Raw genomic sequence first — 15,819 nt, 5'->3', positions numbered from 1 at the left:
GCAGGAATTTGTTGTTTTGGGCTTAATGACTTTCACAGCTTTTTCTACAATAACCATGGCATATTCAGTGGTGAAATCCTTCCAGACGTCCATGATGTTCTACCAGAGTTTTCTTCCATAGCGTTGGCAGTCCTTCCCATGGAGTACCGTGTGTAATGAACCTTTAAGGTCCTTATGATTCCCTAATCTAGAGGTTGAGTTAGAGACATTGTATTTGGGGGCAAAGACCACTTTGATGCCTTTGACATTGCACTCACGGGGTTCTGAGTGGCCAGAGGTATTGTCCAATATCAAAAGAACTTTAAAAGGCAGTCCCTTACTGGCAAAGCGCTTCCTGTCTTCAAGGACAAAGCATCAGTGGAACCAGTCCAGAAAAAGGGTTTTCGCCCAGGCCTTCTTGTTTTACAACCTTATAGATAAGGGCAGTCCTGATCATAAACCCGACTGCATTTACACAAAATAGTAGAGTCAGCCTATCCCTTCCTGCCTTAAATCCTGGTGCTCACTTCCTTTCTTAAATATCCTTTGTGGAATTTTTTTCCCCAGGATATGGCACATTAAAAACTTGTTCAGGCAGCTATTCTTTCTCCTCAATGATTTTGTTAATGGCATTTGGAAACTCATATGCTGCCTCTAGGTTGGCTGGTGCACTGATTCCCCTGATACCTTGACATTTTTTTTTTTTTATTAATTAATTTATTTTTGGCTGTGTTGGGTCTTCATTGCTGTGCATGGGCTTTCTCTAGTTGGGGCGAGCTGTGTTGTGGTGCACGGGCTTCTCATTGTCATGGTTTCTCGTTGCGGAGCACGAGGTCTAGGCATGCAGGCTTCAGTAGTTGTGGCACGTGGGCTCAGTAGTTGTGGCTTGTGGGCCAGAGTTCAGGCTCAGTAGTTGTGGCTCATGGGCTTAGTTGCTCCGCGGCATGTGGGATCTTCCTGGGCCAGGGCTCGAACCCTTGTCCCTTGCATTGGCAGGCAGATTCTTAACCACTGTGCCACCAGGGAGGCCCTACCTTGACATTTTTTAAGCCAAACCTTTTTCTATTGTAAAATTATCAAACTATCCTTTGCTAGCATTAAATTCTCCAGCTTTAGATCTTTCACATTCCTTTTGCTTTAAGTTGTCATGTAATGACTTTGCTTTTTCTCGAATCATTAGAGTCTGTAGGTAATGCCTTTCTTATAGCAATCCTGCACCCACATAAAAGCTACATTTTCAAAATAAGATTAAAAGGTATTTCATGAAAACTGCAAGGTTTTTGTGCCTTCTGGCATAGCTGTAGCAATGGCTTCATGGATTTCTTTTTCTTTTATTACAATGGGCCTTACTTGAGATTCATTTATCTTGAAATGGTGGGCATCTGCAGCTGCGGACACCAATCTGTGGTAGATATTAAGTAATTCAACTTTTTCTTGTAATGTCATGACTTTTCTTTGTTTCTTGGGAGCACTTCCAGCATTACGAGTGGCACTTTGTATGGGTCTCATGGTGTTATTCGTGGTTCACAGTATTGCACTAAACAGTGAAAAATACGTGAGAACTGCGAGAGATCACTTCTTATTGTGATATGCAATTTACTGGAGAGACAGCTGCTCACATGGAGATGATAAGCATCACATGGCATTTTAGGCAGATGCTCTCAACACTTGAGCTCACCACAATAGCAACAGAAGGTGGCTATGAAATTATTACAGTAGTATAGTATATATTGCAGTTAATTTTATGCAGTTATTATTTAATATTGCAACTTTGTTTACATTTCACCTCACTGCACATGGCACCATATACAGTTTGTAAGGGTTTGTGTGTGTAAGTTTTGATAAATTTTAACTTTTTATAATAGATTTGTATATATTTTATGGTAGTAAATGATAAAATAGACTAGTGTCTTCATATATTTTATGCATTCATTGCATACCTTTTTCTTAATTTTTTTGTTATTTCTAGGCTTTTTCCAAATTGTCTGTTTTTCAGTTTTTTTTTCAAATTTCTAGGTCTTTTCAGATTGTTGCAAATCTCCAAAAAATTTTCCAAGGTATTTACTGCAAAAATGTTGCATGTAAGTGTACCTGTGCAGTTCAAACCCATGTTGTTCGGGGTCAGCTGTACATTACTTTGTATGAAATTATCAGACTGCTAGTTGCTTCATAGCCTCACCAACATTTGGCATTGACACACATTTTAATTTTAGTGTTTATTGGTGGTGTAAAATGGTTTTAATTTATAATTCCCTGATGACTCTTTATATTAAGCACTTCTTTGCATTTGCTTACTGGCTGTTCATTTATCTTTCTTGTGAATTCTTTGACTCCTTTAAAAAAGTGGGGTTGTTTTCTTTTTTTATTACTGAGTTGTAGAAGTTGTTCATATATATTCTGGGTATAAGTTCCTTGTAAGTTATGTATTGTGAATATTTTCTCCCAGTCTGTGACTTGCTTATTCATTTCTTTAACACTAACTTTTATTATTTTTAAACAGCTATTAAAGTATAATGGACATACAATAAACTTTATATTTTTAGTGTACAGTGTGATACGTTTGAACATATGTGTACACTCTTGAAAATACCACCACTCCTGAAATACTAAACATGTCTATTACCACCAAAGTTTTCCATGTCTTCTTTTAATCCCTTCCACTCACCTCCATCCCCCATCTTTAGGTACCACGCTTCTTTCACTGTAGATTCATTTGCATTTTCTAGGGTTTTATATAAGTGGAGAAATATGGTATGCATTTTTTGTCTGACTTATTTCACTCAAGTGATTATTTTGAGATTCATCCATGTTGTAGTTTGCATCAATAATTCATTCATTTTTGTTGCCCAACTGAATTCTCTCATATGGACATATCACAGTTTGTTTATGTACTTATCTGTTGATGGACACTGGATTGTTTTCCAGCTTTTGGCAATTACAAGTAAAGATGCATCGGAAATTAATGAACAAGTTTTTGTGGCTTTAATTTGCATTTTAAAAATGATTATTGATGTTGACCATCTTTTCATATGCTTGTTTGCCTCTCTAAATGTTCTTTAGTGACATGTCTATTCAAAAGGTTTGTCCATTTTAGCATTTGTTTGTTTACTTTCTTATTATTGAATTTTGAGAACCTTTTTATGTTTTGTGTATAAGTCCTTTTATCAGATACATGGTTTGCAAATATTTCCTCCCCTTCTGTGGCTCCCCAGCCTCAACTTTTCTTATGTCCCAATACTAGGGGGAATTTTCATTAAGTATGATGCTGGCTGTGGATATTTTATAGATGTCCTATGTCAGTTTGAGAAAATTTTCTTCTATTTGTAGTTTTCTGAGAATTTCTAATCCTGAATGGGTATTGAATTTTATTGTTTCCCATATCTTAAAACACTTTTATGTTTCTCTACTTCTCCTAGAATAGAGTCCAAATTTCTTAATATGGTCACATATTACAGCTCCTTCCAGTAAGAGGTGCAGTCTGTTCCCCTACCTTATAAATCTTGGCTGGCCTTGTCACTTGCTTTAACCAACAGAAAATTCTATGGAATTGTTATTGCAACCTCTAAGCAAGGCCTCAAAAGGCCTTGTAGCTTCTGTTCTCTCTATCTTGAACTCTGAGACCACTTGCTCTGAAGAAAGCCCATCTAGCCTCCTTGAGGATAAAAGTCTATATGGAGGGACCCAGTCATCCCAGCTAAGTCCAGCTTCCCCACTCTCTACCCCAACTAAGTCCAGTCCCACCAGCTGATACAGCTACATGAATAAGTCCAGGAGATATCATGGAAGAACTATCCATTGAACCCACAGAATCATGAGAAATCATAATTCACTATTGTTTTAAGACACTGGGTGATTTATTACACAGTCTGAGATTTACATAGATATACAGTCTGGACTTTTCTAGTGTTATTTCCTGTTCTAATGCTGCCTGTTTCTTTGTCACTCCTTCACATCAGAGTAAATGATATTTCAACTACCCTGTTATTCAAGTCAGAAACTAAATCATCATCTTGATACCTCCTTCTCCCCTCCCTATATCCAGCTGTCACTTAACCCCATTCATTCTATCTCCAAAATATATGTCAAAACTGTCTAATCCTATCTCTGCACCACCTTAGTTCAAGTCTCCTTCATGTCATCTCTTGGCAGAATTATTGTAACTATCCTAACTCATCTGCCAGTCCCTCCAATCCATTCTCTACAAGGCAGACTGTGTGTGTGTGTGTGTGTGTGTGTGTGTGTGTGTGTGTGTGTGTGTGTGTGTGTGTGTGTGATATGTTAATCAGATCTTGGCTTTCCATTGTGCTTAGTGGATTCCATTGCATTTATAATTTATAATGCATGATATGGTAACTGCTTACCTCTTCAATCTCAACATTACCATTCTCCACCTTGCTTACTAGGCTCCAACCATGCTGGCCTTTTAACAGCTTCTATAACTCATTTTTCATAAGCCTTTTTGCCTGGGTAGCTCTGTGTAGTAGGTTATTAGTGCCCCTCCCTCCCAAAAAAGATATGTGCAACCTCAGAATGCAACCTTATTTGAAATAAAGGTTTTAGCAGATGTGATTAAGATAAAGATCTTAGAGTGAGATCATCCTGGATTAGGGTGAGCCCTAAATCCAATGACAAGTGTTTTTATTAGACACAGAAAAGGAGAAAATACAGAGGGACACAAGGAAGAAGGTCATGTGAAGATGGAGGCAGAGATTGGAGTTATGCTGCCACAAGCAAGTAACACCAGGAGCCACTGGATAATGGGTAGTGACAAAGAAGGATCCTCTCTTAGAGCCTTTGGAGGGAACATGGTCCTGCTAACATCTTGATTTCAGACTTCTGGCCTCCAGAACTGTGAGAGAATAAATTTCCGTTGTTTTAAACCACCAAGTTTGTGGTAATATGTTATGGCAGCCTGAGGAAACTAATGCACTCTGTCTCATCCTTTAAGACTCACCTCCTGGGATATACTTTTGCTGATAGATCCATCTAATCTAATGGATGCTGATAGATCATCATTTCTCCTTTATATCATCTTTATTTCTTATAAATTGTTAACATCCATATGATTAAAAATAATTTTTAAATTGTTTTTCATGCTGAAAAAAATCTCTTTGGGCTGAAATTGTGAATAGTTTTGAACACTAAATTTTTTCCATTGTTTTCTTAATTCTGTGGCTAAATTAAGGACCATGTGATAGATAGTTCTTTGATCCTCTATGAGCCTGCCCTCTGCTTTGATAAAGAGATTGTGAGTCATTGTTTTATTTTGAAATTAATTTATTAATATTCACATATACAGAATTTAAAGGTTGATAATAAAGGATCTAAAATAGTTTTTCTAAAATGTTCATTCTTAATGACTTTTTTTTTACAGTTTCTATTACTAAATCTACAGCAGTTATTTCTCCAAATTAAAAGTAATGGAAACCTCTTTAACTATGGGATAACACTGTTTAATAGTAACAGTACTCAGCATTGATGCCTAAGAGTTTGAAAAATAAAGTTATAAAATGTATCAATAATGTGATTAAACATTAAAAATTTTACCTAAAATGTATTTGCCAGATCATTGTGCTTTACTTCAGTTAGAGAATTTACATTTTACTTATGTAATTTTTAATAACAAAATCCTATTTGGTTATAAATAAAATTTTATATAGACAAATGCTTTTGGTTGTATTCAGAGGTGTTGTATGATGGATGATGGATGGTATACAACAGATTGTATAAAGATCCATTTTTGCTAGTTACAACATTGTATCTAACTAACCAGTTAGAGAAAACTGACTTGTAAACTGAGACTTTAAAGAATGACCAAAGAGAGAAAGGAGGAGGAAGGGATGGGAGGAAGTGGGAGTTCATGAGAAAGACAAAGAGATGTAAATAGTCCCTTGCCTAGCTGTGTAGTCTGTTCTCTAATATACAGCTGTATTCTTAAGAAATTCAGTTAACAAAAATCATATTACCACACCTATTAATTTGATATGGATAAAAAGGATTAATAACTTAAGAATAGCAATCTCAATTTTCTTATGGCAATTTTTATAGTAAAGAAATCTTAATAGCTGATTAGAATGTAAACCTCATATAAACCTAAACAGTTGTTATTGTGTAGTCATTAAATAAAGGTTTGACTGTGGGGTTAGTGAATCAGTAGGAATGCTTTTAGCACCAAATAATAGAAGGTCCTATAACAGTGGGTTAAACAAATAGTTTCTTTCCCGCCATCACCCCATCTCTTTTCCTGCCACACACAAGGAAACTAGAGTTAGGCAGTTACTGGTGAAAGTTGAGTGGCTCAGGGATGGCTATCTGTGAGATTCTCTTAATCTTTTTCTTCATTGTTGCACAGTGGATGTTACAGCTGTAACTGTTCAGATAGTAAAGAGGTAGCATTTGTTTCAAAAAGCAAAACTTAGCCCACAACAAACTTCTGCTTATCTCATTGACCAGAATTTTACCATGTATCTATTTTTGGCCAGAAGGTGGCTAGGAAGAACTGGATTGAGAATGGAGGTTGGGTCAGCCAACCAACAGTATCAGACAAAATCAGATTGATTAAAAAAGTTTTTTTTAGGGCTTCCCTGGTGGCGCAGTGGTTGAGAGTCCGCCTGCCGATGCAGGGGACACGGGTTTGTGCCCTGGTCCGGGAAGATCCCGCATGCCGCGGAGCGGATAGGCCCGTGAGCCATGGCCGCTGAGCCTGCGCGTCCGCAGCCTATGCTCCGCAACGGGAGAGGCCACAACAGTGAGAGGCCCGCATACCGCTAAAAAAAAAAAGAAAAAAATGTTTTAATTGAACTATAGTTGATTTATAGTGTTGTGTTAGTTTCAGATGTAGAGCACAGTGATTCAGTTATATTTATATATATATTCTTTTTCAGATTCTTTTCCCTTAATAGATTATTACAAAATATTGAGTGTAGTTCCCTGTGCTATACAGTAGGTCCTTGTTGTTTATGTATTTTATATATAGTAGTGTGTATATGTTAATCCCAAACTCCTAATTTATCCCTCCCCATCCTTTCCCCTTTGGTAGCCATAAGTTTGTTTTCTATGTCTGTAGGTCTATTTCTGTTTTGTAAATAAGTTCATTTGTATCATTTTTTTTTTTTAAGATTCCACATATAAGGGATAACATATATTATTTGTCTTTGTCTGGCTTACTTCACTTTATGATAATCTCTAGGTCTGGCCATGTTGCTGCAAATGGCATTATTTCATTCTTTATTATGGATGTGTAATATTTCATTACATACACACACACGCGCGCACGCGCACACACACACACACACACCCCACATCTTTATCCATTCATCTGTCGATGGACATTTAGGTTGCTTCCATGTCTTGTCTATTGTAAATAGTGCTGCTGTGAACACTGAGGTGCATGTATCTTTTCAAATTATAGTTTTCTCCGAATGTATGCCCAGGAGTGGGATTTCTAGATCATATGGTAACTCTATTTTTATTTTTTGTAATGAACCACCATACTGTTCTCTGTAGTGGCTGTACCAATTTACATTCTCACCAACATTCCTTTTTCTCCATACCCTCTCTAGCATTTATTATTTGTAGACTTTTTGATGTTGGCCATCCTGACTAGTGTGAGGTGATACCTCATTGCAGTTTTGATTTGCATTTCTCTAGTAATTAGAGATGTTGAGCATTTTTTCATGTGCCTGTTGGCCATCTGTATGTCTTCTTTGGAGAAATGTCTATTTAGATCTTCTGCCCAGTTTTTGGTTGGGTTGTTTGGTTTTTTATGTTGAGCTGTATGAGCTGTTTGTATATTTTGGAAATTAACCCCTTGTTGGTCTCATTGTTTGTAAATATTTTTTCCCTTTCTGTAGATTGTCTTTTTGTTTTGTTTATGGTTTCCTTTGCTGTGCAAAGCTTTTAAGTTTCATTAGGTCCCATTTGTTTATTTTTGTTTTTATTTCCATTACTGTAGGAGATTGATCCGAAAAAGATACTGCTGTGATTTATGTCAAAGAGTGTGCTGCCTGTGTTTTCTTTCAGGAATTTTACAGTATCCGGTCTTAAATTTAGGTTCTTTTACATATAGCCGTCCAGTTTTCCCAGCACCACTTATTGAAGAGACTTTTTTCTCCATTGTATATTCTTGCCTCGTTTGCAGATTGACTGATTTTTAATCTAAGCTCTGCCGTTTTTTAGCTGTGTAACTGTAGTAAGTTATTTAGCCTTTCTAAGCCAGAATTTTTAAAATGAGGATGAAGAGGATGATTATTGTTATTAAAATACTACTCCTGTTCCTCCTACTCCTATTAAAACGAGATAATACACATAAAAATCTGAATAATTTGTCAGACAAGGGAGTTAGTACTCACAAGATATTAATTATATCATCATCTTTTATGTTACCACCAGCTTCATTCTTTTATTTTATTGAGGTAAAATTCACATAGCATAAAACTAACCATTTTAAAGTGTACAATTAAGTGTCATTTAGTACATTCACAATGTTGTACAGCCATCACTTCTATCTAGTTATTTCATTACCCTATAAGAAAACCTGGTACCAATTAAGCAGTTTCTCCTTTCACCCTTAACCCAGCTCCTGGCAACCAGTAATCTGCTTTCTGCCTCTATGAATTTACCTGCTTTCTGCATCTGTGAATTTACCTGAATATTTTATGTAAATAGAGTCATAACAATATATGGACTTTTGCATTTGACCTCTTTGACTTAACATGTTTTTGAGGTTTATCTATGTTGTAGCATGTATCAGTACTGCATTCCTTTTCATGGCTAAATAATATTTCATTGTGCAGACATACTCTCTTTTTGTTTGTCCTTTCATCAGTTGATAGACATTTGGGTTGTATATATCTTTTGGCCATTGTGAATAGTTCTGCTCGAAACATTCATGTACAAGTGTTTGTTTGAATACCTTTTTCATTTATTTTTATTATATAACTAGGAGTAGAACTTTTGTGTCATGTAGTAATTCTATGTTTAACTTTTTGAGGAACCACCAAACTGTTCCACATTGTCTGCACCATGTATAAGAGTTCTGGTTTCCTCACATCCTTTCCAACACTTGTTATTTTGTGTTTTTTTTGGTTATAGCCATCCTAGTGTGTGTGAAGTTATATTTCATTGTGATTTTGATTTGCATTTTCCTGATGACTAGTGATGTTGAACACCTTTTCATGTGCTTGATGGCCATTTGTTTATCTTCTTTGGAGAAAGGGCTATTGAGGTCCTTTGCCCATTTTTAAATTAGGTTGTCTGTCTTTTTCTTGTTGTACAAATTCCTTATATATTCTAGGTACTAAACCCTCATCAGATACATTTCTGCAAGTATTTTCTCCCACTCTATAGGTTTTCTTTTCACTTTCTTGATAGTGTCCTTTGATGCACAAAACTTTAATTTTGATGAAGTCCAGTTTATTTTATATTTTGTTGCTTGTACTTTGGAGTCATATCTAAGAATCCATTGCCAAATCCAGAGTCATGAAGATATACCCCTATTTTCATCTTAAGAGTTTTATAGTTTTACCTCTTACTTTTATGTCTTAGGTTTGATTGTATTGGTTCGATTTTGGATCACTTTTGATACATTTTGAGTTAATTTTTGTGTATGGTACAAAGTGGGACCACCAACTTCATTCTTTTCTCCTTTATCATGAGTATTACCCATTATGATGAAGCATGAAGCCACTCCAACATGTAACATGAGTTGTTTTCTAAATAGCTTTTTCCCCATGTATTTGACAAGTAGTAGTTCCCTTCTTAATTTTTATTATTGAAGACAGCCTGCATAATGTAAAATGTGTTCCCTAATGAACTGACGCCATTTTATCCTGTGTATAATAGCAAAACTTGAGCTATATTGGATATATCTATGGTAGGTCTGAGTTTTTTAATTTATAAAATTGGCAGGGGTGAATAGTAAATCTGTTTTTTTCTAGGTTTAAAATTTTACCACTGATTTTTGAACATTGAATTTATTATTGAAGTGTAGTCAGTGAGAATATGTAATTGTTACTTTTGCATTCTAATTTTGTTTTATTTCATTATTCATAGTCTGTTATATCTTACTGAATGTCATTCCTTGATTAGAAGTTATCTCACTAGTCCTTTTTTCCCTCCTTCATCTACATTGTTGAGAATGATGTAGTTTCCTGGGAGAAAGTGGTGATGTTATGGTAGCTTGACTGTTGCATACTATCCTTTAGCATAAAAAATAAAAATAAAAAAATCTGCCAGTGTAGGATGGACAGGATGAACATTATTCGTTCTTGAGTTAACTGGACAAAATTTTAACTATTCATGTTGTCTAGCGATTTGTTTTAAATGGAGGATATAATTTGGTTGTTCCTTTTTGTAGTACTTGATTCTGAAGCTTGAAAGACCTGCTATAGTCCAGAATATCACATTTGGAAAATATGAGAAAACTCATGTCTGCAATTTGAAGAAATTTAAAGTCTTTGGTGGAATGAATGAAGAAAACATGACAGAGCTATTGTCCAGGTGGGTTATGATTATGGGGAGGAAAGAGTTTCTAAACAATCTGCAGTCCTAGTTTAGTCTCTTTGTAGCTAAATCTGCATGGTTTGTTTTTTCTTGCAAAGGAGAAAAGAGTATTTCTACTATTTTATTTCTAGTGCCTTATTTTAATATTGTGCTTTAGTTAGCTTTTTCCCACCAGATACTAATTAATATTGTTACCAAAGCAGAAAGAATAAAATTTGGAGGTATTTTTCTACTTCTTATTTTTCCGTCTTATTTTTGAATTGTTAATGACTTCACATATACTTCTCAGATATAATAAAAATCTTTGCTGTAATCCTTGATGTAAAAATATAGAATCTGTCCAGAGCATTAAGATTGAGTGCCCTAATCTGGAAGTAATATTCTGGGAGTTTAGTATAAATTGGAAACTAAACAGAGTAAAAGTATGTGACTGCACCTACTGCAGTGCCTACCTCTTGGAAGGAGCTCAGTAAATTTGGGTTTTGACAACATAGATCACCAGGAATGAATGTTAATTTGCCCTCTAGATGATGAAAAATGGGATAGAAGATGGAGTGGACAAATAAAGCTATGCAGTTTTAGGATATATTTGTGACATGGTGTGTCCCTTTAGCACAATATTTTATATAAGTATGTATTACATCTAGACTACATTTGATTTAGGTCATGAAAGTATATCAGAATATAAGGCAACCTGACAGTAAGTGACTTTCCCATAAATACTTGAGTCAGCCCAAGTTGTTTAAGTAGAGAAGTGATATGGGTTTATTTTTATGTAGGATAAAGCAGATGCTATTAAACCAACAGAGTAAGGTTGTCTTTGAAAATTTATTCAGCTATAAAAGGAACATTGGCATCTTAGTCAGAATTTAATAACTTAATTCTTTGACAGATTCTAATATTTGGCTCTGTTTAAGTTTTAAGATAGGAGTATGAATTGTTTTTAAATTTTCTTCTTATTGCTTGAATATTTTATATTGTATTTAGTTATACATTAGGGACACTAGGTCTTGTCACACATTTTCATGTATTGTAGTCACATTCTTTAATTAATACATTTTTTCATTAGCCCTCATTTAATTAAGAGAATACAGTATAGTGCAGTTGATGTGAATGTACAAGTTTTGTCCTATATTCTCATGTTCAGCTACTTCGTTACATTGTCCCTGTCATATATTCTGAGCGTTTGTTGACCTTAAAATCAGAGTATGATATTAATCTCTGTTTTAGTGCATTTACTAAATTATGAAATCAGATTTGATAACGTTATTTTTTTTCACAGTGGCTTAAAGAATGATTATAACAAAGAAACATTTACCTTGAAGCATAAAATTGATGAACAGATGTTTCCTTGTCGATTCATTAAAATAGGTAAGGTTTTCAGCATTCTGGAGTAGAAATAAGTTCTTTATACCATCAGTCATCAAACTAAACTACAGCCTGTGGGCCAAATCCTGCAGGTTCCCTGTTTTTAAAATAAAATTTTATGGCAACACTGCCATGCCACTTGTTCACATAGTGTCTTTGTCTGCTTTTGCACTACATGGCAAAGTTGAGTAGTTGCAAGAGACCACCTAGCCCACAAAGCCCAAAATGTTTACTATCTGGCTGACCCCCTACTTTATAAATCTGTAACTAAGTGACAGTTATTTCAAATGGAACCTTTTCTACTTTCTCATTTGAAAGTTTCTTAGAACCTTTTCTAAATACTTTCTCATTTTATGAGATATATGGATTTGATTGCCTTGATTGTTTTATGGAAGGTTTATCAGTTTTGAAGTTATATCATTCTAAAACCAAATATTGCCGTATTCCTTAAGGCCATATATTATGGTTATTTTCTATTCTTTTCTTTTATATTTCTTTTGTGTGTGTGTGATAATGTTCGTCAAACTCATAAAACTAATTTCATAACTCATTAATAAGTTTCAAAGTAATGTTTGAAAAATGCTACCTAAGCATTTATTGTGTTTATTTAGCAAGTGTTTTAGGTTAAGAAAGTGTGTGTAATGCCTCCTCAAAACTAGTGTTTTGAGGATTATTTTGTTTATCTATAAGATGGATTAGTTAGAAGGTAGGAAGGTTGAGGACTTGACTCTTTTAGTTGCCATCTATATTTCATACCTTTGAAAATATTATGTTAAAATTGAGATTAAGGTGAGTCATATCCCTTTAAGAATGATAATTAAAGCCAGAATCCCATGTTTTGATTTGGGAGAAAATTCCTCTTTTGGAAGGACCAGCTCCATAGTCACTGTTTCCCAGTCTATCAAGAGTTGGCCTGTTCAATTCATTGAGTCAAATAGTTCCATTAGATGAAAAGAATATCTGAGATCTATAAAGACTACTTATAGAGGGGAAACTATTTTTAGAATCATTGGGCTGTTTGGTGTGTTACTTTCTTTTATAAATATAGTTTTTGTTGTTATAATTAATTGTAAATAAAAAACCTGTATCCTGTTTACCTATGAGAATTTAGGAACAAGCGGATTTTTAAAATAAATTCTTGATTGTTTCTTCTTTCATGCTAATGAGTAATTCTTTCCTCAGTATGCAGACCACCCATTTCTTATAGATTCTTGCATAGCTTGAACAATTCTATGATCTTACATTCCAAATGTAGAAGCAGTGAAAATATCTTATATTTTCATGTAGTAAATTTAGATTTTATAATTTTAAAGTACTTATTCAATCTCTAATTGCTCAGTCATGCAAAATGAAATGTTCTCTTTTTTTTTTTTTCATTAGAACTATGAATAAAAGTCTGTTTAAGGATTTTGAATAGTTTCTTCCCTTAAAAAATTTATAGGAGAACGGAGGTCTCTTATGGATCAGTTAGACATTCAGATGCCTGAAAACAAGAAGTTGGACCTCTTTCCAGCCCTTTCTATCAGCCTTCTAGTTGTAGGGCATGATGATGTTTTTTACTTGACCCTGGTGGGTTAGTTTTATGGTATTCAGGCAAAATGTTAACTAGAGCTTTCCAAATAATTGAAGACACTTATTAACTCATTTGATATTTAGGGTATTAATATTTATATAACTTCATATTTCTCACTTTTCTGTTAAAAAATGTTAATAATGGTCTGCAGTGTTTTTGCTTTTCAACCTTTTCCCCACATTCTCTTGATAAGTTTTGTTTTTTTTAAATAATATAAGGAAAATGTGAAACTTAAAACCTGTGTTAGGCTTTTTTTAGTTTGTTGTTTTTAAACTAGGTTTTTTTACTTTGATGTTTTCTTTAAAAATAATTTCGATAAAACACTTAAGTGATGTGTAGCTTTCTTTTGGTGGTGATTCACACAGATACTTGTTTACCTGGCCGGGATAAATTGTCGGAATTCTTCTTAAAAGAAGAAATGTGTTTGAATACCTCACATTTATGTTCTATAATGATATGTTTGAAAGAACTTGCTTTATTTAAAACAAAAAAGTTTATTCTTAAACAACACAATTTCTAAATATAGTCAGCCTTCAGTTATTCATAGTAATGGAGGGGAACAGAAGCAAGGCTTAACTCAATGGCAGATAATCTCCATATCATGCACTGACATCTAAATATGATAATTTGCATTTATAAAGAGTATAGCTTATTCATTAAATTTGGCTTAGACCCAATTTAAGTAAGTTTGTTTACAAATTAACAAGGAAAGTAAGGCTTCATTTTTACTGCATGGCAGGGGTTAGGTTTTTAAGATCTGCTGTGAATAATCCACAGTGCCAGCATAATTGAACTGACCTTTAAGTAAATTTTACTTTCCTTTCTTAAGTTACCTTTTGTATAAAATGAGTATGATAATACTTTCTCTGTCTAATGATAGGATAGGTAGCTATATTGGACATTTTCTTGAGTTCTTTTGTAGTTTGTGGATGAGTGGTAGTCTTATGAATTTTAATTTAAGATCATATTTATGAAGGAAATATTTTCATTTTGAATGTCTCTTTTTTATATATTTATATTCATAGAGCTCTTGATTACATGCCTTCTTACATGTAGTATTTTAAGTACTATAGAAAAAGTACATGCACAAATATAATTTGAACCATCATGTCATTTCAGCAATCATTATTTAGAACTTCTTATATGTTTTTATTGTTTTTGCATTTGTAAGTTCTTTCACATGTGGCATCTCATTTGAGCACTATACTGGAAGATAAAAATCTTTCCTTTTTTGGTTAAGGAAAATGAGAGTAGAAGTCAAATGATGTGTCCCAGGGTACATAGCTAGTAAGTGATGGATCAAAGACATAGCATTTGGTATATGCTTTTGGATATGTGCTTGTATTGCTTTAAAGTAGTATAATAGATATTGTTTATGAAGCATCTGCCTAACACTCTGTGAAATAGGTATTATTACACTCACTTTACAGATGAGGAAACTGAAGTTTAGAGATAAATTAAATGATTAGGCCAAGACCTTACAGGTAGTAGAACGTAGAGATGGTATACAAACTTAAGTCTGTCTTTTTACTAATGTTGAGTTCTTTTACTGTGTGATATATGTAAGTTTTGTTTCCTCAGGTAGATTGTAAAATCCTAGGGGATAGCAGCTGTCTTCAGACTCCTCAGATTTCAGAAGCAACAAGCAAACTGCTTGCCTCACTAGAGACATCGTGTATATACTTTTTGAGTTTATTGTACAGAAATTTATAGGGATTAATCAATGGCTGTGTGAACTTAATGGAGGAAAAGTTACATCTTTATGGTGTCTAACCTCTAACAAATGTACTGAGCATTTCCTTCAATTATGAATATAGGCAATAACTCATAGTATTAGCAATACCTGTGACTTGTCACAGATAGAAGTTATAAATATTTCCCATCACATTACACCGTGGCAAATGTCATCATCACTTTGAAATTATGATAATTATTAGACCTGCCACTAGATCTTCTTATCTAATGTGTTAATAAAAAAACATATGAATTTCTATATCATAATTTTGTATCTTCATTATTTTTTAACTATATTTGAATACAGTTTGCTTACTCTATAATCTTATGTATTTTTCATTTTACATTTAAATATGAGAGGGATTGGGTCACAGGGTTCACTGAATAGCCAAAGGGGGTTCACCACACAAAAAAGCCAAAGAGCCCATGCTGGAGTGAAATCTTTGATAGGGCTTAGTGTGGAAGTTGAGAGTTGGCCTTAGGAAGAAGCTTGGTTTTGGGTAAGGTTTGTAAGTAAAAAGAAAATTTAGTAAAGAAGGAGAGTTGTTGATTGGGAGGCCAGATTCAAGAGAGCAAGTTAAAGGTTTGGAAGCAAAAACCTCAGTTGGAGATTAGATCAGATGACTGAAAACATAAAGTTGAATGGGATGAGAGTATTGGTT

General features: G+C 34.3%; 1 protein-coding gene across 1 annotated transcript in view; it reads left to right on the top strand.

The window, feature by feature from the left end:
* Positions 1–15,819, top strand: part of MKLN1 (muskelin 1) — a 184,713-nt gene that overhangs the window by 64,216 nt on the left and 104,678 nt on the right. The window contains exons 3-4 of the mRNA XM_007445636.1: positions 10,337–10,479; positions 11,765–11,853. Coding sequence (XP_007445698.1) covers positions 10,337–10,479; positions 11,765–11,853 — 232 coding nt within the window. The remainder of the gene's footprint in view (positions 1–10,336; positions 10,480–11,764; positions 11,854–15,819) is intronic.

The sequence above is a fragment of the Lipotes vexillifer genome, unplaced genomic scaffold (assembly GCF_000442215.2).
Source record: "Lipotes vexillifer unplaced genomic scaffold, Lipotes_vexillifer_v1.1 scaffold1110, whole genome shotgun sequence".
In the NCBI taxonomy this organism is placed as follows: Eukaryota; Metazoa; Chordata; class Mammalia; order Artiodactyla; family Lipotidae; genus Lipotes; species Lipotes vexillifer.
Note: the sequence above shows the minus strand (reverse complement) of the source record. Positions and strands in the feature narration are given on the sequence as shown.